The 22,070-nt window shown below is 43.4% G+C and overlaps 2 protein-coding genes across 5 annotated transcripts in view; one reads left to right on the top strand and one right to left on the bottom strand.

Annotated features, from left to right (window-relative positions):
- Positions 1-6,303, top strand: part of Shark (SH2 ankyrin repeat kinase) — an 80,826-nt gene extending 74,523 nt beyond the window's left edge. Inside the window, exon 11 of the mRNA XM_068367574.1 lies at positions 1,701-6,303. Within this exon, the coding sequence (XP_068223675.1) occupies positions 1,701-1,883 (183 nt within the window). The 3' untranslated portion in view covers positions 1,884-6,303. The remainder of the gene's footprint in view (positions 1-1,700) is intronic.
- The window catches only part of LOC137634979 (uncharacterized), a 205,253-nt gene that overhangs the window by 24,366 nt on the left and 158,817 nt on the right, over positions 1-22,070 (bottom strand). For all 4 annotated transcript variants that reach the window (XM_068367575.1, XM_068367578.1, XM_068367577.1 and 1 more), the window contains exons 9-10: positions 20,359-20,532; positions 6,258-6,322 (exon numbers count right to left, since the gene is read on the bottom strand). In XM_068367575.1, the coding sequence (XP_068223676.1) occupies positions 6,269-6,322; positions 20,359-20,532 (228 nt within the window). In that variant the 3' untranslated portion in view covers positions 6,258-6,268. The remainder of the gene's footprint in view (positions 1-6,257; positions 6,323-20,358; positions 20,533-22,070) is intronic.

The raw sequence follows: 22,070 nt of genomic DNA on the forward strand, positions 1-22,070 counted from the left end.
TAGAAACCTTGCTCCACGGTTTCTTATGCGAAAAGCCTTTGGAAGACGAGGAGAAAATGGGCTCGCTCGTCTTATGGTAGGGGCGATCTTGGTGAGACACGCCTGATACCATAGAGGGAACGTCTGTTCGCTGATCAAGGCCTCTCGAACCCATAAGTCGTACGACATTACTTCTCCCCTGGGCTTGGGAGCTTGCAAGAGGTCTCGGACTAGGTGAACGACAGGCACGAACAGACGAACCCTCGGTTGCAACACTGTTCACAACACTTTGCGCACTAATCACTTTCTCACTATTTTCTGCTGTGGCACTCTGACACTTAAGCTCTTTAACGTCAGCCATGAGTTGATTACGATCCGTTGCTAACGCTTCAACTCTTTCACCCAAGGCATGAATGGCACGTAACATGTCTTGCATTGATGGTTCCTGAGTGCCAGAAGGGGGGTTAGGCAAAACAACTACAGGGGAAGGATTAGGTTCAGGGGCATGGGGAGAGGAAAAATCTACTGATCTAGAGGAACTCCTCCTAACCCTATCTCTCTCTAGTTTACGAGAATACTTATCGTATTCGAGTCAATCGAATTCCGAAACGCCCACGCATTCCTCACACCGATCTCCCAATTGACAGGTTTTACCCCGACAATTGGAACACACAGTACGTGGGTCGAGAGATGCCTTTGGAAGACGCCTATTACATTCCCTAGCATTACACTTACGAAATCTAGGTACTTGTGAAGGGTCAGCCATTTTGAATTAGTCAAAGAAAGTCCAAAAAACCATTCAAGTCATCAACAATTAAATCTGTCCAATAAAGAGTTCAAGAGTTTAAGTTGAGGAAAAACACCTGCACTGCGAAAGCTCAAACCAAAATGAAGTACTTCACCAAATATGTTGAGAAAACTCCAGGTTATACAGCGAGTATTGATACGTCTTGTCGTCAAAGTCGACAGAGAAGAATTGAAGGGTTTGTTTACATGCATGTGTGGTATCTGGCCGATAGTTGGCGCTGGTGGGCACACCCGCAACCTTCATAGCGATCGCTCGCGAGTTTTTGAGTGTGTTTTCTGTCGAGCCGCTGAGCAGCAACTATTATATATTCACCGGCTAAGTTAAATATTTAAAAATACAAATTACTTAAAATTTGTGATTTTTTTTTAATAGATTTTATGATTTTGATATCTTTTCTTGAGTTGCCTATTTTTCCTCAACTACCAAATTTTGTAATTAGGGTCTGTATAGGTTTGACTATCTTGATAGAACTCGCCTTAACCATGCTAGTAGGTGATAATCTTACTCCCAGTAAATGGCACTCGAGCTATGGCTAGCCACCTGGAAGGGAGGGAATATAGAGAAGCCAGAGAGTACTGGGAAGCATGTGCTTTGAGATTATTGCCAGGGTGACTTACAGGCTAAGTATCCAAATGATAAATTTTATTAATGGAGTTAGTTTTAAAGTAATACTTAATTCTATATCCATTCTTTAAAACGAAACTTTTGCATAGTGGAACCCAGTCTAGGATATAGAAGTAATACTTTCATGTAAAACTGATAATTGGCTGAGTTTTTTTACTTCATCCTTTGTGTGATAGGATGCTAGTTCTCTTATCATTTATAAATGCCCCTGAAATTATGAATGCATCACAATTTTCAAAGAAGTATAGCATGCACAAATTATTTTTTACTTTATCTTCTTTTATCTTAGGTTATTGAGTTACTAGAGAAAAATGAGAGACTTCCTCAGCCAGAAAAATGCCCAGACTCAGTGTTCAATATGATGTTGCAATGTTGGAGGTATAAAGATCGTTCCAGACCATCTTTCAAGGAACTGGCTACCGTGTTCAGGACAAAACCAGAGTATGCAAATATCAAGCCATATTTTAAATGAATCTCAAAAATAACAATACACTTTTATCAAAATAAAAAATGATCTTGAAATGTGCAATAGTAAAACTGATGAGTCTCAAATGCAGTATTTAGATTTTGCTTAATCATTAATTCTGACTTATGTAATTAAGAGCATGGATTCCATATTTTGACAGAACATTGCTATTTTATTTGTTATACATTATATTGTTGACTTGAAATGTGAATATATACATAGTATTGAAGATATATTTAGAGGAGAGATACTTATATTTGTATCATTGATATGATTTTAAAACTGATTAAAGAAATTTACTTTTGCCAATAAAATTGATGCCCTGATATAAATGTGTATTGATTTTATGATTATTTGTAAGCAGGATAATACAGAATGGATAATTATTATTTATAAAAACAAAACTGTGCATTGCTTGTTTAGTTTTGAATAGAATACTATGGAATAATTAGTTGAAGTATGACCACCTAACTATATATCAAGGTACTAAAACTTAATTGAATCATAGGTCATCGTGGTTACACGTTATTCAAGAAAATTTTACTTCGGATACATATGTTAAAAATGGCTAGCACTCCAAACTAAAAATTCAATTTCCCATGACTCAAGAACTATGGTGGCTCCAATATATTTGTTCCTACCCAAATACAAACATATATTTGAATTATCTTCCAACACAAACTCATTTCAAGATTTATTTATGAATTCTAGGCTAATAGCCACATTGGGAAGGAATGAGAACAGTTGCATATCCTTAAGTGAAAAGTCAAGTGGGAGTCTACTGGAGAGGTTTTCCTCGTCAAGCTACCGGACAAAATTGTCCCAAGCCTCCTGTCTAGCCAGAACAGGAGATCTCTGCTTGCTGACCGATGATCTTTAAGGTAAAGACATCCTCACGGAACTAGTTTCTCGAGTAAGGAAAGGTGCCTAAGAAGACTCTTCTACCACCAAGCTGGTACTTCTGTCTTGAAAATAAGCATTCAGTTCTGCTGAAAGCATTAAGTCTCCCTCTCTCATGGAAGACAGCAAAGACTGTACTGTTTCCTTCCTGAGCTTTGTTTTATAAACTTGTCCAGAGGAGAGAAACAAACTTGTTCAGAGGAGAGAAGTCGAAGACCGGTCTCAAGCTATATCGGAAATTGAGATCAGGGGCAGTCCTGAAAAGATAATAAGTAGCTATCCCAAATGACACTCGCTACCCAAGCCACGGCTCCATGTTTTTATAAAGTTGCTCAGTGGCGAGGTAGGCATCCCCCTACTCTCGGCAGCAGGAGGGGAACGCCAGCATCAGTAGTTCCCTCTCCCTCCCTTTATTCCACTGCCAACCTTACTGAAATGCCTGGGCTGGCTCGCTCAAAATTGCTGTGCATGCACAGGTTCCTATCGGGAAGTGGTGTGGGTAGTGCTGATAAGGGTCTCAGAGCGGCCACAGAACCCTTCCTTGATCCCAATACTGCAGGCTTGGCCAAACCCCTCATCCCTTTGAAGGGCTGAGACCCTTAAAGGAGACAACGCGATGGATCAGGAAGTCCTGCAAAACAGTCCTCCAAGATTCCAGTATCACACACGAATCCTGGGAAAGAGACGTGGCACCCCGTACCAATGAGCTCCACAGCGACACCACCTCTCGGGTAACTTGTTATGATAAATGGGAAACCAAAATATCCTGTCTCTTCAATACCTAGTTATTCCACTGGTTTGATGACTGGTGAACTAGCCTAAGAAGGTCACAGCCGTCTCACCAGAGAGCACGAGAGATTTATTTTCCAATGAGCCTGAGGTTGATAGTCTGGTTGTCTTTGCCAAGTATGTTACTGCTCCTGATCACTGGTCGAGCCAGGAAACAATATGGAGGGAGGCAATGGCAGAAAATTCCACCTCGAGTCTCCACCAAGTCTGCGCATGCAGACGGAGTCAACCTGTAAAGGGAGAGAGAAAACGTTTTCTGGTATATGGAATCTTTACTACCTGGAGAGTGGTGGCCAGGATATGATCAAGGCAACTCCCAAGATGGTCTTGAGCCTCAAGGAGCACTGAAGTGCCGATGATTGGCTCATTGCACTCATGGATAAGAGCAAGGACTTTCATAAAGGAACTCTCTGACTCTGGGTAGTATACCTCTATAAGCACCGTCATCGGGATATCCAGACGATTGCCCTCGCACCCAACCAGTGTTAAGGTGTGGCAGGACACTCCGGAGATTCTACTCCTCCACTTAAATATACCTGTTCCAGTCCAAAGATGACAGTACAGTAAGGGTAACGGGAGGAAAATCCCTGGTACGGATCACAGCAGAGATGGGGACAGCCATGGCCCTGTGCTACAAAGTCCCTCTGCCCCCCAAATCTTAGTCATCCATTACACACTAACATGCAATGACAGCCTCGAGTGATGCCATCCTCTCAACCAACCCAATCGAGATCTCGCTGGAAAAGAGAGAAGCAGGAGTCCACCATCCTGGAAGATGGTGTTATGGGGCACCGAAGCTCCATTGACCGGAGAACAAAAAGTATACGGGGCTGCACACTCCTGTCCCAAGTTGCGGTACTTTCCTGTTATTGCCCCACCACTAATTTCTGATATAACCCTAATACTAATTTTTAGGTTAGGTTAGGGAAAGTATCCAACTGGCTACCTGAACCTAAGCCACAACACGGGGCAGAGATGTGGGATCTCAGTCCCGACCCCAAGGGCCTGTGACATGAGGACGTTGTTACAGCTTCCACTCTTCTCCCTCTTACTGGCTCCCACTCCAGGTTCTACAAGCAGAGGAGTTAAGGATTGAGTGATCAGTGACAATGACAGAGGGACACACTGTAAGAGAGGAGAGGGAAGGCACAGTAACAGGACCCTGCAGTCCATAAGTGCAGACAGAGGGAGAAGAGGTTATATGTCCCGGACCTCCAGACACAAGGGTCACGATAACAGGCACAGAGGACAGGGTGGAACACATAGGCTGGATGAGGGAATGGTAACCCCATGCACAAGGGCAACAAGCACTTCCAGCACCAAGGCTGACTTAAGCCTCACCCCGTGCTCAACAATTACCCGTACCAGCACATTTCACTTTCTGAGCCTTTACTGTCCGTTTTGGCTTGGGGGGGGGGGGTGAACCAATGGAATCTATGACACTGGGGGCAGCAACAAGCCTTTTACCTCTGCCGTCCCTATTAGGATGGGAAACTGGCACTAGGGTTAATGGGGAAGAAGCAACCTTGGCTACAAGCTCCATCAACAAAGTCTTAGAGGGCATACCTGAGAGACAGACCTGAGGAAACCTAAGACTTCCTAAGGTAAAACTCCTCATCAGTAGTCAGCACGGAGAGAGGTGAAGAGCTTCCAGCTTACGAAGGGGTGCAGCTAACATTGGGGGTACCCCACACACCACCAAAACCTAAAAAGTCTACCGATGCAGATCTGAGGGATCCTTGATCCTGATGCATACTTCTTGAGGATCAAACTAGGGGTAGTGGTGGAAGCAGATGCACCCACTGAAGAGAATAAGGCAGCAAAAAACTTCTTAAGTGTCTTCTCAGGCATTTCTAATACAGTCACTGGTGAAGGGTTAGCTGGTTCTTTCCCTTCAGATCTGGCATTTATTTTTACTGTCGCACAAATTTGACCCACCAGCACCATCTACAACCAGTTTTAAAATACAGAAAGCTAAAAGTCCTGTTCTACAAGGGCTATTCAAACCTCAAATCATACTGTGATTTTAAGGGTGGCTTACTCAAAAACAGATACAAGACATGGTAGAATGATTTACCCCTGAGTTTCTCATCTTGTGCTTCAACCAAATAGCATTTGTGGAACTGGATTTTTTTAATCCTGCCTAACCTAAACAGAGATTTAAGTATTGTAAAGAAGGTTTGTTATGATGTATTTTTTTAATCAAAATATTAATTCCCTTTTCATACAAACCCACAACTTATTTTATATTACCCTTTCTGCTCCAAATTCGTGCAGTCAGAGGTTAACTACACAAAGAATAAACTGAAGGACCTCACCACCAGTAACAGTTTCTGGCCTTTTTGGGGGGCTAAATTTCATAGCCCAATCCAATCCTGCCATTGGATTTTTCTTATCTGGAATTATTTTTTATTTTTTTTTTTGGCAAATGGAATCGACATTATAAACAATACATTTGTACAGAAAAAAAAATTAATAAAAAAGTTACTTATTTGGTATATGAGTCGAGTCCTATTTGAGGATAATTTTTTTTTTATATAAATTTCTTCTCATAGATCAACACAAAAGTACAATTTTGTAATGAGCAGAAGTAAAATGTTTAAATGTGACCTAAGATAAAACTTTCACTTTATTAACAAAATATTAAAATATATTGGAATAAAAAATATAAAATACCATAACTCTACATACCAGAAATAAATTCAAACTTTTTCTTCCTCTAACTTCTTCATCCTGAGCTTGAGAATTCTCACTGCCTGTAAAAGAATACATAAATTTATACATTTGCCTTAGCTGAACTACAGGAAATAAAATTAAAGTGTTTTTTTTTCAAAACTTATCATATGGCTAGCATAGCTCTAATACTCAAGGAATGACTGATTAATCTAATGGCATATCATAGATTCTACTACTAAGGACATTAATTGAGATGAAAAACTGCTTGCAACAATTCATGGTACTTGAAACAAGGTTACTGATATTCTAATAATATTGCCAACATCTTTAGGTGTTTTGTCACTAAAAAAAGTCGCTTAACAAACCACTTTCCATTAGTTATTTTGCCACAATACTGTAACACCAATCAAGAGGAACACCCAATTTAAAGATGGAAAATTTATTTGGGAGTAATTTCTAACCATAACGCCTGAATACAGTTTCCAGGATGCACATAAGATTATGGAATGCATTTCCTAAACGGAATGAATAGCACATGACTTTCAGGAATTTTTTTTTAAAATGATATTTTCATTATAAAATAAATTTTTGAATATACTTACCCGGTGAATATATAAATAGCTGACGTCTCCGGGTGTGCCCACCAGCGCCGACTATCGGCCAGATACCGCATATACTTCTCAACCACTCCAGTTCTTCTCAGTCCACAGGGTCTCTATCGGGGAGGAAGGGAGGGCCTTTAATATTATATATTCACCGGGTAAGTATATTCAAAAATTCATTTTATAATGAAAATATCATTTTTAAATATTAAACTTAGCCGGTGAATATATAAATAGCTGATTCACACCCATGGTGGTGGGTAGAGACCAGTATTATAACAATAAAGGCGTATATGCTCTAGAGTTTTTGACAAATATTTCATAAAAACAAACTTAAGTATAGGTACCTAGTAAGGAAGCTGACTCTGATGATTACTCTGCCTCATTAGTCCGCTTTCCTCACGAAGCCCAGCCATCCTCTCAGGATGCTGAAAGACTCCCAGGAGCTGTTATATCCAGGGCAAACACCCCTATAACAGGACCTCATCAATACCCTTAATCTGGGCGCTCTCAAGAAACAACATTTTGACCACCCGCCAAATCAAAAAGATTGCGAAAGACTTCTTAGTCTCCCGTACAACCCAAAATAAGATTAAAAATTTCAAGAGTAGATTAAAAGGATATTGGGATTAAGGGAATGTAGTGGTAGAGCCTTCACCCACTACTGCACTCGCTGCTACGGATGGTCCCAGTGTGTAGCAGTCCTCATAAAGAGTCTGGACATCTTTCAAGTAATATGAAGCGAATACCGACTTGCCTCTCCAAGAGGTCGCGTCCATAATACTTTTAATGGATCTATTTTGCTTAAACGCTACTGAAGTTGCTATCGCTCTAACTTCATGAGCCTTGACTTTAAGTAAATTACGATCCTTCTCACTTAAATGAGAGTGTGCCTCCCGAATCAAAAGTCTAATAAAATAAGACCACGCATTCTTAGACATGGGCAAAGAGGGCTTTTTAACGGAGCACCATAAAGCCTCTGAACAACCACGTAGCGGTTTAGTTCTGGATAAATAAAATTTAAGAGCTCTAACGGGGCACAGCACTCTTTCAACTTCATTCCCCACAATCTCAGAAAGACTGGGGATTTCAAATGATTTAGGCCAAGGACGAAACGGAAGTTCATTCTTGGCTAAAAAACCAAGTTGAAGAGCGCATACTGCTTTATTAGTGGAGAAGCTGATGTTCTTGCTAAAAGCATGTATCTCACTAACCCTTTAGCCGAAGCCAAGCTCACCAAAAAAAGTGTCTTGAGGGTAAGATCCTTCAGGGAGGCTGAATTTAATGGTTAAAACCTGTCTGACATAAGGAACTGTAGGACCACGTCCAAGTTCCAAGCAGGAGTCGAAATATGACGCTCCTTGGAAGTCTCGAAAGACTTAAGCAGGTCTTGGAGAGCTTTGTTATTAGAAAGATCCAAACCCCTATGCCTGAAAACAGAAGCTAACATGCTTCTGTAGCCTTTAATGGTGGATGCAGAGAGGGAGCGACCGTTTCTCAGATAAAGCAGAAAATCCGCAATCTGCGCTACAGAGGCACTTGGAAGAGGAAATAGAGGAGGACTTGCACCAGTCTCTAAATACCTCCCATTTTGACTGATAGATCCTGATGGTAGAGGATCTTCTAGCCCTCGCGATCGCTCTAGCTGCCTCCTTCGAAAACCCTAGAGCTCAAGAGAGTCTTTCGATAGTCTGAAGGCAGTTAGACAAAGCGTGGGGAGGCTTTGATGAAATCTCTTTACGTGAGGCTGTCGCAAAAGATCCATCCGCAACGGCAGACTTCTTGGAACGTCTACCAGCCATAGAAGTACCTCTGTGAACCACTCTCTCGTGGGCCAGAGTGGAGCAACCAACGTCAACCTGGTCCCTTCGTGAGAGGTGAACTTCTGCAGCACCTTGTTTAGGATCTTGAAAGGTGGAAAGGCATAAACGTCCAGGTGAGACCAGTCCAGCAGGAAAGCGTCTATGTGGGCTGCCTCTGGATCTGGAACTGGAAAGCAGTAAGTCGAGAGCCTCTTTGTCAGTGAAGTCGCAAAAAGATCTATGGTGGGTTGACCCCATGTCATCCATAGCTTCTCGCACACAGTCTTGAGCAACGTCCACTCCATGGAGATGACTTGTCCTCTTCTGCTGGCCAAGACATTCATTTTTCCTTGCACAAATCTCGTCAAAAGAGAGATGTTACTTGCCTTAAATTGAGTTCCTTCTGATCCGTGGACCAAAGACCCGAGCATTCCAGACTGTCCAGTGGAGCTCCCTAACCCAAATCCGATGCATCTGAATACAACACATGGTTTGGGTTCTTGATCGCAAGAGAAAGACCTTCTCGAAGTCTGATGTTGCTGTCCCACCAAGTCAGACATGTCTAGACTGAGTTGGATATTGGGAAAGAGATACTCTCTAAGCCCTTCTCCTTGTTCCAATGGTTTAGGTGAAATTGGAGAGGGCAAAGGTTGAGTCTCCCCAGAGAGATAAACTACTCCAGCGATGAAAGAATTCCCACGAGGCTCGTTCAAACTCTTACAGAGCAACTGTCTTTCTCTTGCAAGTGACGGACTTTTAACAGAGCTTGATCCATTCTTGTGGGGGACGAAAAGGCCCGAAAAATCCGACACTATTTCCATTCCCAAATAAAGAATAGTCTGGGATGGAGTACTGTAAGTTACGACTTCTCTACGTTCACTATGAGACCTAGCTCCTTGGTTAGGTCTAATGTCCATTAGAGGCTCTCCAGACAGCGATTTAATGACGACGCCCTGATTAGCCAGTCGTCAAAATAAAGGGAGGCTCTGAATCCTCAAAAAATGTAGAAAGCTTGCTACATTTTGCAAGGGCCTTGTAAAAACAAGAGGAGCAGGAATGAGGCCGAAGCACAGTGCTCGAAATTGGTACATTACTTTCCCGTCCACAAACCTCAGATGTTGTTGAAAGTTTGGATGAATCGGGATGTGGAAGTATGCATCCTGAAGGTCGAGAGAGACCATCCAGTCTCCTTCCCTTACTGCTGCCAAGACAGATTTGGTAGTCTTCATCGTGAACTTTGTCTTGACAATGAACACATTGAGCGCACTTAAATCTTAAGTACTCCTGCAGTGAACGTGGCTGCCAGATCATTGGAGCCATCCCTGATAGCCTTGTTCATGCATGACATAATTGTACAGCAATACATTGACAGTTGGAGAGACCTTCTTACTTAAGGCTCCCAGGGACCAATCCAACAAATAAAAACTTCAAACGCTCGAAAAAACTCCTAACAGGAGATGGTCTAGCTCTGAAGCAGACCAAAAAATCTTGGAGCGTCTCATGGCTAGACGACGAGGAGAGTCCACTAGGCTTAAGAAGTCTCCCTGGGCAGAGGCAGGTACTCCCAAGCCGAGAACTTCTCCTGTGTCACACCAGACGCCCGAGCGAGAAGCTAATTAAGGAGGAGGAAAAGCAAAAGCAGACTTTCCTAAACATCTCCTGGATTCCAACCAGTCTCCCAGTAAGAGCATGGCCCTCTTGGAAGAACAAGAGAGAACTGACTTCGTAAATGTAGGAGTCGAAGAAAGTCATGCCAAGAGTAAACTCAGACGGCGGAGCAGCCGTTACAAAACGAGTAGGACAAAATTTCACTAAAGAAATTCATAATTATAAAACAAGGGATTGTTGGACCACCCTAGGTTACTCCTCTTCTGAAAGACTCCCCAAAGGAACATTAGTTGAAAGGGGGTCATCAACTTCTTCAGAAGGCACATCATCTGATAAATCTAAAGTCTTGCGAGGAGATTTATATTCAGAATGACGTGAAGGAAAAGCCTGACAGGCTACATCAACTTGTATATGAACAGAAGTTAAAGTTGGAGGGTCGATGTCACGTTGTGACTGCAGAGAATGTTATTCTACTACACGTCGTGACAGCAGTAACTGACGTTCAAACGTCCCGTAGTAACAGCGGTGACTGCTGTTCGATGCTATATCGTGACTACGATGACTGACCCTCGACGTCACATCATGTCTACGGTGTCTACCGCTCAACGTCACGTCGTGACTGGTGTCTGCAGCTCAAAGTCACGCTGTGACTGCGGTGGCTGACGTTCAAAGCGATCAAAGTTACATCAAGATTTATGCTCCGCATCTCGTTTAACAGCAAAGCTGTCACTAGGGATAACGTCAGCGTGGCGTAACAAAGCTCGTTTAGAAGGTTGAAGACCCAAATCACGTATCCCAGAACCGTGACGTACAAAAAGCAAAGGATCCTTTCGCACAGGAACAGGATCGAAAGCTTCTATTAAAGAAGAAAGCTTTAACAGCATATCTTGCAAAACACTTAACTTCGGATCAACCTGTGACTGCGGTGGCTGACGTTCAAACGTCACATAGTAACAGCGGTGACTGCTGATCGATGCTATATCGTGACTACGGTGACTGACACTCGACGTCACGTTGTCTCTACGGTGTCTACCGCTCAATGTCACGTCGAGTCTGTGGCAGAAACGTCTGTACATGAACGTCATCGCTATGAACGGGACTCTTATGATGACTACAGCTAGGACGTTGAACTTGTTCTGAAGGAACTAATAAACGTTTCAACCGTCTCGAAACCTTACGCCCAGGCTTTTAAAGAGATGAATCACCGGAAGACGAGGAGAAACTTCGTCTCTTCGTCTTATGGCAAGGACGTGCTTGACGAGCAACGTCTGATACCTTTGAGGGAACGTCTGTTCGTTGGTTTACACTACTCACTCCCTTAGGTCCTACGACATTCCTTCTCCCTGGTGCAGGGGAGCCTGAAAGAGGTCTCGGACTAGGCAAGTGACAAGCACGAACAAACGAACCCTCCGCAACACAGAACATGTTTTTTGCACTTAATTCACTGATATCGCATTTTTTTAAATAATTTCACATTAGACATGAATAAAACTGATTTCTACCTGGAGCACGCAATTGTCCCTTAAATCAAAAGGTTAGAATTGCGAAATGAGTCGTATAATGTAAGCACATTAGTACAAAATGAAACACACATACAAAAATCAATAAACATATACATATATATCGAATAAAACGGAAATATATAAAGTTAAAAAGATCAGTGACTGGGGATGAGACTAAACACTAGTTTACTAAGGACTCGTTTCCAATCTCTCACCGTACAGTGCCTTGGGAAGAGAATAAAAACTAAAACGTTTTATCCTCTCTCCCCATACAGAGACTTGGGACGAGAGTAAAAAAAAAAAAAACTGAATCGAGAACAACGTTACTCGCTCCCAAACTCCTTGTACAGAGACTTGGGACGAGAATAAAGATCGGATCGTTCTCTCTTTCTCTCTCTCTCTCTTGGGACGAGAATAAAGATCGGATCGTTCTCTCTCTCTCTCTCTCTCTCTTGTCACTCACAAGAGAATGGCCCACTCACTCTTCGTCAATAACAGGTTATTTGACTAAAGGAAAAAACTGAAAGGACTAAGAAAATGAAAATTAATATGTTCCTTTAAAGTAGTATCTAAAAAACTTCAGTTTGAAAGAAGAATGAACAAAACTTCAAAATCGATTCACTCTTTCTGCAAAGTGAAACCGTGATTCTCTCTTTCTCTATCGTAACGATAGAGCACAAACTGCGTAGCATAAATAAACCAAACGTTAGTTCATCTTTGAAAAACAGCACGAAGACTATTCAAATAATAAATTTCTTAAAATATTTTCTAAAAATATTCATCTCATCACTCTTACAGAGCAACTGTTTTTATCTAAACAAAAATAAAAGTTGAATGGGCTCAACGTTGTTTAACTCCGTTTTCCAAGTCAGGACCGCCTACAAAGAATAGGTAAAAGCCGCATATAAACAAAAACATAAAATTTATCTCGATGTTTAGTATAAATGGAAAGCTAATCGAAGAGGCCTAATAAAGGCGGGTGAGATATAAAATATATAGAGGTAAATCTATAAATATCAACAATAATTTATAACGTGATAAAATAATTACTAAAAGCCTTTAACACACTTTCGTACACTGAGGGAAGGGTCGGCCATCTTTTCTCTATGGAAAAACCAGAGCGAGATTAAAAAAGCAAGGGCAAAAAACTTTTCCTCTCCTTTCAAAAGCATTTCTTTTGAAGATAGTATTGAATAATCCAACACGGCGAAAGCAATAAAACCAAAACTAAGTACTTCACCAATTCGGTAGAAAACTCGAGGTCTAGAGCGAGTGGAACCAATGTTGTCGGTGACACCGACAGAGAAGAACTGGAGTGGTTGAGAAGTATATGCGGTATCTGGCCGATAGTCGGCGCTGGTGGGCACACCCGCAATCTTTATGGCGATCGCTCGCGAGTTTTTTGGAATCTGTCGGGCCGTCGGAGACGTCAGCTATTTATATATTCACCGGCTAAGTTTAATATTTAAAAATAATGCCTAATGATACAATTATAAACTCTTTTCCCACCTGGAATGGCTAGAGAACAATAAAAAAAAAAAAAAGCTTTTAATGCAGAATTATTTAACAAATGATTAGCTCTGTGAAGAAATGATATTTTCATAATAAAATAAATTTTTGAATATACTTACCCGCTGGTTATATAAAAGAGCTGAAGTCCCTGACGCCAGGGCAGAAAATTCAAATCTCGCGCTATCGAAGATACGCCAGGTGTACCAACCGCACCCTAGCGGTAGAACAGGTGGAACTACACACCAACTCCAGTTCTTCCATGCCTCATAGCCATACCCTAGGTAGTCTCTAGAGGGGAGGAGGGAGGGTGTTAAATTTATATAACCAGCGGGTAAGTATATTCAAAAATTTATTTTATTATGAAAATATCATTTTTAAATATAAAACTTACCCGCTGGTTATATAAAAGAGCTGATTGACACCCCTTGGTGGCGGGTCAGAGACAGCTACATACAGAAAATTCACTTAAGGGTTACATACAATAAACTTAAGCAGTTCTCACCTGATAAGGAAGCTGACAGCAATGATACTCTGCCTCATTTCGTCCGCTATCCTTAAGAGATCCAGTAATCCACTCGGGCTGAAAATCTCTAGGAGCTGTCAAACGGTACAAACACCTATAACATGACAGGACCTCAACCAATACCCTTGTTCCGGGTGCACTCAAGGAACAAATTGACCACCTAGCCAAATCAAAGATTGCGGAAGACTGACGCCCAATCTCCACAAACAACCATAACAAACGAGTTCCAAGAGATAGAAAAGGGGTATTAGGAAAAAAGGGAACGTAGTGGTAGATCATTCACCTACTATCGCATTAGCAGCTATAAAAGGACCCAACGTAAAAAGGTCCTCATAGCGAGTCTGAACATTCTTCAAATAATGGGATGCAAAAACAGACTTACTTCTCCAAAATGTTGTATCCATCAGACTTTGCAGAGAACGGTTCTGTTTAAAGGCCACTGAAGTCGCTACCGCTCTGACTTCATGTGTCTTGACTTTGAGGAGCCTCTGATCCGACTCATCACACTGAGCATGAGCTTCTCGAATCAACAATCTAACGAAAAAAGACAAGGCATTCTTGGACATGGGCATCGAGGGTTTCCGAACTGCACACCACAGAGCGTCTGAGTTACCTCTCAGATTCTTAGTTCTGTCCACATAACACCGTAGAGCTCTAACTGGACAGAGAACCCTTTCCAATTCATCGCCAGCCAAATCAGAAAGGTTAGAAATCTCGAAGGATTTGGGCCATGGTCGAGAAGGGTTTTCGTTCTTGGCCAGAAACCCCAGTTGCAAAGAACAAATGGCTTTCCCATTCCGAAAACCAATGTTCTTGCTTAAAGCGTGAACTTCACTAACTCTTTTCGCAGTGGCGAGGGTAACTAGAAAAAGGGTTTTCAAGGTTAAGTCCTTAAATGAAGCCGAGTGTAAAGGCTCAAATCTGTCACTCATGAGAAATTTAAGGACAACATCCAAATTCCAGGCGATGGGAGCCGTTTGAATCTTCTTGGTCGTATCAAAAGACCTAAGTAAATCTCGTAGATCCTTATTATCAGAAAGGTCTAGGTTCCTGTGTCGAAAAACTGTCGCCAACATACTCCTGTAACCTTTAATAGTTGATGACGAGAAGTTATGCTTAGTTTTAAGGTCCAAGAAAAAATCTGCTATTTGGGAAAGCGATGTACTGGAAGAGGAAATCGCGTTAGTTCTACACCATTCCCTGAACAACTCCCACTTGGACTGATACACCTTGATGGTTGAAGACCTTCTTGCCCTTGCAATTGCCTTGGCTGCCTTCTTCGAAAATCCTCTAGCTCTAGCGAGTTTTTCGATAGTCTGAAGGCAGTCAGACGTAGAGCTCGGAGGTTTTGATGATTTCGGGCCAAGTGAGGTTGTCTGAGAAGATCGGGTCTCATGGGAAGGCTTCTCGGGACATCCACCATCCATTCCAGTACCTCTGGAAACCAGCTCCTTGACGGCCAGAACGGAGCTATCAGTGTCATTCTGGTCTCCTCGTGTGAAACGAACTTCTGAATCACTTTGTAAAGGATCTTGAACGGAGGAAAGGCATAAACCTCCATGTGTGACCAGTGCATCAGAAAAGCGTCTATGTGTAAAGCTTCGGGGTCTGGAACCGGAGAGCAGTAACACTCTAGTCGTTTGGTCTTCGCGGTGGCAAAGAGATCCACGAGAGGTCGACCCCATAACCGCCACAGACTCTTGCAGATGTCCGGGTGCAGAATCCATTCTGTGGAGAGAACCTGACCTTTCCTGCTGAGTCTGTCTGCGCTCACATTGTTGACCCCCTGGATGAACCGCGTCAAAAGAGTCAATTTCCTTTCCCCCGCCCAGATGAGGAGCAGTCTTGCAATCTCGAACAGAGGCCAAGAGTGGGTCCCGCCTTGTTTCGCAATATAGGCCAGAGCTGTCGTGCTGTCCGAATTGACTTGGACTACCTTGCCCCTGATCTGCTTTTCGAAGCCGATGAGAGCCAGATGAATAGCTAAAAGTTCTTTTTGATTGATGTGGAGAGAGGTTTGCTCCACCGTCCAAGTCCCCGAAAGTTCCTGCTTCTCTAGAGTGGCTCCCCACCCCGAGTTGGAGGCGTCGCAACACAACACGAGGTTTGGGTTCCTCTGAAGTAAAGACAAGCCTTCTTTCAGTCTGGGCTCGTTGTTCCACCATTGAAGATGAGACTTGATGGAAGTCGAGATGGGAATGCAATCCCTGTCGAGGCTGTCCCCTTTCTTCCAATGGCGGTTGAGATGAAACTGAAGAGGACGCAAGAACAACTTCCCCAGGGTCACGAACTTCTCTAACGACGAGAGAGTCCCCAGAAGACTCATCCAATCTCTGACGGAGCAAAGATCTCTCTTCAGGAACGTTTGTACTTTTAGGAGGGCTGCTTGGATTCTCACCGACGACGGAAAAGCCCGAAAACTCCGACTGTGAATCTCCATCCCCAAATAAAGAATCTCCTGGGATGGAATGAGTTGTGATTTTTCCGAGCTCACCAGGAGACCCAGTTCTCTGGAGAGATCCAAAGTCATCTTGAGGTCCTTCAAACAACAATCGGCTGAGGAGGCTCTTATCAGCCAATCGTCCAGATACAGAGAGGCCCTGATTCCCCTCGAATGTAGCATGCTTGCCACGTTCAGCATGATCTTGGTGAACAATAGAGGAGCCGTGCAGAGTCCGAAACAAAGAGCCCTGAACTGGAAGACCTTGTTTCCGTCCATGAACCTCAGATAACGTCTGCAGCTGGGATGAATCGGAAGGTGGAAATAGGCATCCTGAAGATCTAAAGAGACCATCCAATCGTCCTTCCTCACAGCTGCCAGAACTGTTTTCTGAGTCTCCATAGTGAACGTCGAGTTTTGGACGTAACCATTGAGCACACTTACGTCCAGAACCGGTCTCCACCCCCCGGAACTCTTGGGTACTAGAAAAAGGCGGTTGTAAAACCCCGGAGACCTAACATCCTGCACTTCCTCTATTGCTCGTTTCTCTAATAAAAGAGACATCTGTAGAAGCATGGCTTGTTTCTTGGGACCCTCTCTGTATTTGGGCGAAAGATCCACTGGATCTGTGACTAAAGGAGGATTGGTCAGGAAGGGGATCTTGTAGCCTTCCTTTAACACCTGGACGGACCAGGGGTCCGCTCCATTCCTCTCCCAAGCCTCCCAAAAGTGAGTCAACCTGGCCCCCACTGCTGTCTGAAGGAGAGGGCAGTCAGACTTTACCTCGGCCGGACTTGCCCCCTCTGCCTCTAGGTTTCCTTCCTTCTGGTTTAAAAGAGCCTCTTCCAGAGGGCTTCCCACGAAAGGACTGAGGACGAAACCCAGAAGAAGATTCCTTAGGTTTTCGAGAGGAGAATGACGGAGGCAAAACTTTCCTAGTCGAATGAGTAACTAAGTCATGTGTGGCCTTCTGAGTGAGAGCAGTAGCCACCTCGCCCACTAATTCCTGAGGAAATAAAGAATTAGACAAAGGTGCGAAAAGAAGGCCTGTCTTCTGATAGGGAGACACTCCTGCGGAGAGGAAGGAGCACATCGTGGCCCTTTTCTTGAGAATTCCAGCTATAAACAAGGCAGCAAGTTCGTTGGAGCCATCTCTCACACCTTTGTCCAAGCAGGACATCAAATGAACCAAACCACTAGTGTCCGTTTCCGTCATATCAGAGACCCTCTTACTCAAAGCCCCCAAAGCCCAGTCCAAAAAATTAAAAACTTCGAAGGCCCTGAAAAGACCTTTAAGCAAATGGTCGAACTCTGGAATGGACCACCAAATCTTCGTCTTCCTTAAGGCAAGACGACGAGAAGCATCTACCAAACTTGAAAAATCCCCTTGTGCAGAAGAAGGAAAACTCAAGCCCAACACTTCACCAGTCTCATACCACACACTAGATTTAGAGGCTAACCTAGCGGGAGGAAAGGCAAAGGCCGTCTTGCCAAAAGCTTTCTTGGAGTCCAACCAAGAACCCATTAACTTCAAGGCCCGCTTAGAGGATCGAGAAAGAACCATCTTGGTGTAAACTGGAACCTTAGTAGCTTTACCTAAGATGAATTCAGAAGGCGGAGAACGAGGGGCCACAGGGGTAAAAGAATCCGGGAAAATTCCAGTCAAAATAAGCATAAACTTGCGAAGGTCCACAGCATGCTGATAATGCTTCTCCTCCTCATTCTCAGAGACTTCCTCAATAGGATTATCCTCATCCGACTTTTCCTCTGGTTCGTCTTCTGGCAGTGCAGCAACAGCCGCAGCCTGAACCAAAGGAACAACGTCTGGATGGGACTGCCTGTCAAGGCCAACATCTGAGTCAATTTGGTGGGGAGAAGTAGAAGTAGATTGATGCGAAACACGGACATGTAGACGATCATCCTCAACCAACAACTGCTTAGACCGCTTAGAATTCGACTGTTGTTGAACAGAAGAACGCTTGAAATCAGAAGGTAACTGTTGAAGATCGCCGCGAGGTCGCGTAAAGTCCAAGGACTGTTGCTGCGAACGATCAAAGAAGTCAGGATGTCGCCGCTGTAAACCAATGTTTTGACGCGCCGCGTCCAAAAGTTGTTGCCGCGGGCGATCCACTACTTCAAATTGTTGCCGCGTCTCGTCCACTTGTCGACGCCGATGCTCTTCCCCGCGACCAGAAAACGCAAACTGGTCAACCAAAACTCTCTGACGCGACTCATCAAAATCAACCTGGCGTTGAACACTGTGAATGGGAGACCGTCTAAGTGATAACTCGTCAAGGCCATATACCATCGAACGTTTGTGCGATAACTGGTCTGACATCGAACGCCCAGACACAACGCCAACACCTGGTTGATAAGAATCCATCAACGACGAGAGTTGTTCCTTCATAGACAAAAGCGCAGTCCATTTCGGATCAACAGAACTCCTAGAAGGAAGATTCGCACTAATGTCACCACGCATTTCAGGGGAAGAAAGCCAATCCGATGGAAGAGGAGGTGCATGAATAGTTACAAGGTCCGAATCGGAAGGAATCATATCCGCACGAACACGGTGATCTGAACGTTTGGCCGGAGTGCAAGCGCTGGGAGAACGAAAACGTTCCGGTGAACCCCACGAACTACATCCTGGCCGCACAGGCGATTCCCGACGCTGTGAATCAACATGGGAGCGTTTAAGCGGTCTCGACGCTCGCCGCCAAATCTCACTCCCCGACCCTTCATCGGAAGACGGGGATAACGTATGAACCTCACCTTTCCTACGATGAGGGTGAACGACCTGAGCTTCGGCAACAGGAACGTTCGAGGGGACGTCTGCACGATTGATGATGCTTCTCGTTCCCTTAAGCCGTTCGACATTACTTCTCCCATGGGTTCGAGAGCTCGAAAGAGGTCTAAGGCTAGGTGAACGACAAGATCGTGCCGACGCACCCTCCGCAACACTAAACACATTATCAACACTTGTCACAACACCGAGAGAGTCACGATTCTTCGGTACCACATCAGACACTCGTGTCGACGCACCTTCCGCAACACTAACCACATTATCAACACTTGTCACAACACCGAGAGAGTCACGATTCTTCGGTACCACATCAGACACTGAAACACTTTCCACAGTTCCGATAGGATCACGGTTTTTGGTTTTTCAATACCTTTAACTCGGAAAAGATAGTATTTCTATCGGCTGCTAAGGACTCAACTTTCTCACCAAGAGACAAAATAGCAGTAAACATGTCCTTCATAGTAGGTTCCTGATCTACCACCACAGGGGAAGGAACAGGATTAGGAACAGGTAAATTAGGTAAGGTTCTATCCACAGATCGGGAAGAACTACGCCTAAGTCTATCTCTCTCTAATCTCCTAACATAACGATCGAAAGTAACAAAATCATCATTAGTTAAGGAAAGACACTCATTACACCTATCATCTAATGAACAAAATTTACCCCTACATTTTACACAAATAGAATGAGGATCAATAGATCCATTAGGAAGTCGTGTACGACAACCCTCACTAACACACCTACGCTGAGCAGGGGAGGAGTCGGCCATTTTAAAGTTAACGTGAGAGACCGACAAGCAAAAAGTAAGGGAAAAAACAATAAAGAAAATCTCAAACAAAAAGATTTCAAGATAAGAACCAAGGAAAATTAGTCAACGATAGCTTAAACTCAAAAAAGAACGTTGTACATCACCAAACAACTTCCCAAGAGAGTAAAAACACGAGAGCGAACTTCTGTATGTCAGTCAGCTATGACGGCAGAGAGAAGAACTGGAGTTGGTGTGTAGTTCCACCTGTTCTACCGCTAGGGTGCGGTTGGTACACCTGGCGTATCTTCGATAGCGCGAGATTTGAATTTTCTGCCCTGGCGTCAGGGACTTCAGCTCTTTTATATAACCAGCGGGTAAGTTTTATATTTAAAAAATTAGCATAAGTGTAACAAATATTTGTGATATCAAGCTAATTAAAATTCTTTGTCAAAGAGTATTAAATAAGTATTTACAGCAGCAAAACATCCCTTATATTATTATAATTATGCAATATACTAAGTATACAAGTTCTATCCACTCATTTATGTTTTCATAATAGCATTAACATAATATACAAACCTTCTTATATTCATCAATCTGAACTTTGAAGTGGGACTGTAGTGTCTTGAATAATTCCTGATAACAATTTTCAACTCCTCTTAAATGGGCCATAGTTTCTTCCTCATGACCCAGAGTTGCCCGAGAAACAGCGATTGACTTCTCCTTTTCCATAAGTAACCGGTAATTCATCATCTGTCAAAATATACAGTACAATAAGACAACAGAATACTGTTGGGTTAATCAGTGACTTTACCTCATATCTTTTAATTTTCAATATGAAAAATAGAGCATGCATTTGGGGCATATAATAAAGAACAACACCTGTTGACGATATGTTGAATTTATAAGAGTTCAAAACTGACAAATTCGTAGATAATTTGTATTTTTCCTAACTATAAAAACCTTAGCTATTTAATAGGGGTATTACTTTCGGCGTAGCTGAAATGACGAGCCATTAATTTTTAACGAGGGTTTACTACCCACACCGCTAGTTAGCGGGGGTAGGGGAGGGTAGCTTGCTACCCTCCCCCCTCTCACACACCTGTGCTTGAGCTCACTTTGCTTGGAGGTAGGACTTCAAGGGGGATAGGGTTGGCGGGCAAGTTTGGTTAAATAGCTAAGGTTTGTATAGTTAGGAAAAATACAAATTATCTACGAATTTGTCATTTGTTCCGTAACTGGAATACAAACCACTCTATTTGGGGTGACTCACCTATTAAGAAGGGTGGACGTCCCAGCCAGACTGGCTTTTGGCTTTGCCCGGTGACTCCTTATTTGAGTGTGTAAGCACCCAAGAAATAAGAAGTCCCTGCACCTCGCTAGAACCTTGCTACACAAGGTCTGCTGCCTACGCAAGCTGTGTGTGAAGGTATGAAGAAGTGTGACTCGTCCTAGAAAGTTGTTCTGAAGTTCTTTAGATGGAAACTTGTAGACTAGGACTCTCCCAATACCACCTCGTCAGGGTATGGGGACGTAACAGTATTAATCTTAATACTAGGAACACAAGGGAGCATGGTTTACCTGCAGTGGTTTGAGGTCAGCTATGCAGAGAACCCAGGATGCTGCTTTCCCCAATAGAGGGGATGATAAAGAAAAGAATAAGGGCCAGTCAAACCTTTTCATTCATGCAGACTAAAACCAGGTAACAATGACCTCAACCTTCAGCTACTTGTCCAATACGGAGCTTGAGGTTTTAAACCAGCTGTTGTGCAGCCTGCAGCCACGACAAGACCGATAGAGAACATATCGAGTCTCCTGTGGGTCACGTCTTGCAGGTAGTGGAATGTGAACTTTTTGACGTTTCCACACCCCAGCTTGAGGAATCTGCATCACTGAAAAATTTCTTTTGAAGGCCAGGGACGTAGCTATGCCCCTGACGTCATGTGCTCTAGGGCGACGTGATGGAGGGGGGTCTGGATTCAGTGCCAGGTCAATGACCCTGTGAATCCATGCAGAGATGGTGTTCTTGGTGACCCTCCTCTTAGTCCTTCCTGTGCTGACGAATAGTGCTGGCACATGAGGACGGGCTGCGGTTGTTCTTTTGAGGTACAGCCTCAAGCTCCTTACTGGGCATAGTAAGAGATGGTCTGAATCATCTGTTACAGTACGGAGACTAGAAATCCAGAAGGAGTCGAATCGAGGATCCGCTACTGGATTCTCAGTCTTAGCAATAAACTCAGGGACATAGTGAGTTACCTGCCCCCTTCCCCTTGAATGGGCAATGTCATACG

The sequence above is a fragment of the Palaemon carinicauda genome, chromosome 45, assembly GCF_036898095.1.
Source record: "Palaemon carinicauda isolate YSFRI2023 chromosome 45, ASM3689809v2, whole genome shotgun sequence".
Classification (NCBI taxonomy): domain Eukaryota; kingdom Metazoa; phylum Arthropoda; class Malacostraca; order Decapoda; family Palaemonidae; genus Palaemon; species Palaemon carinicauda.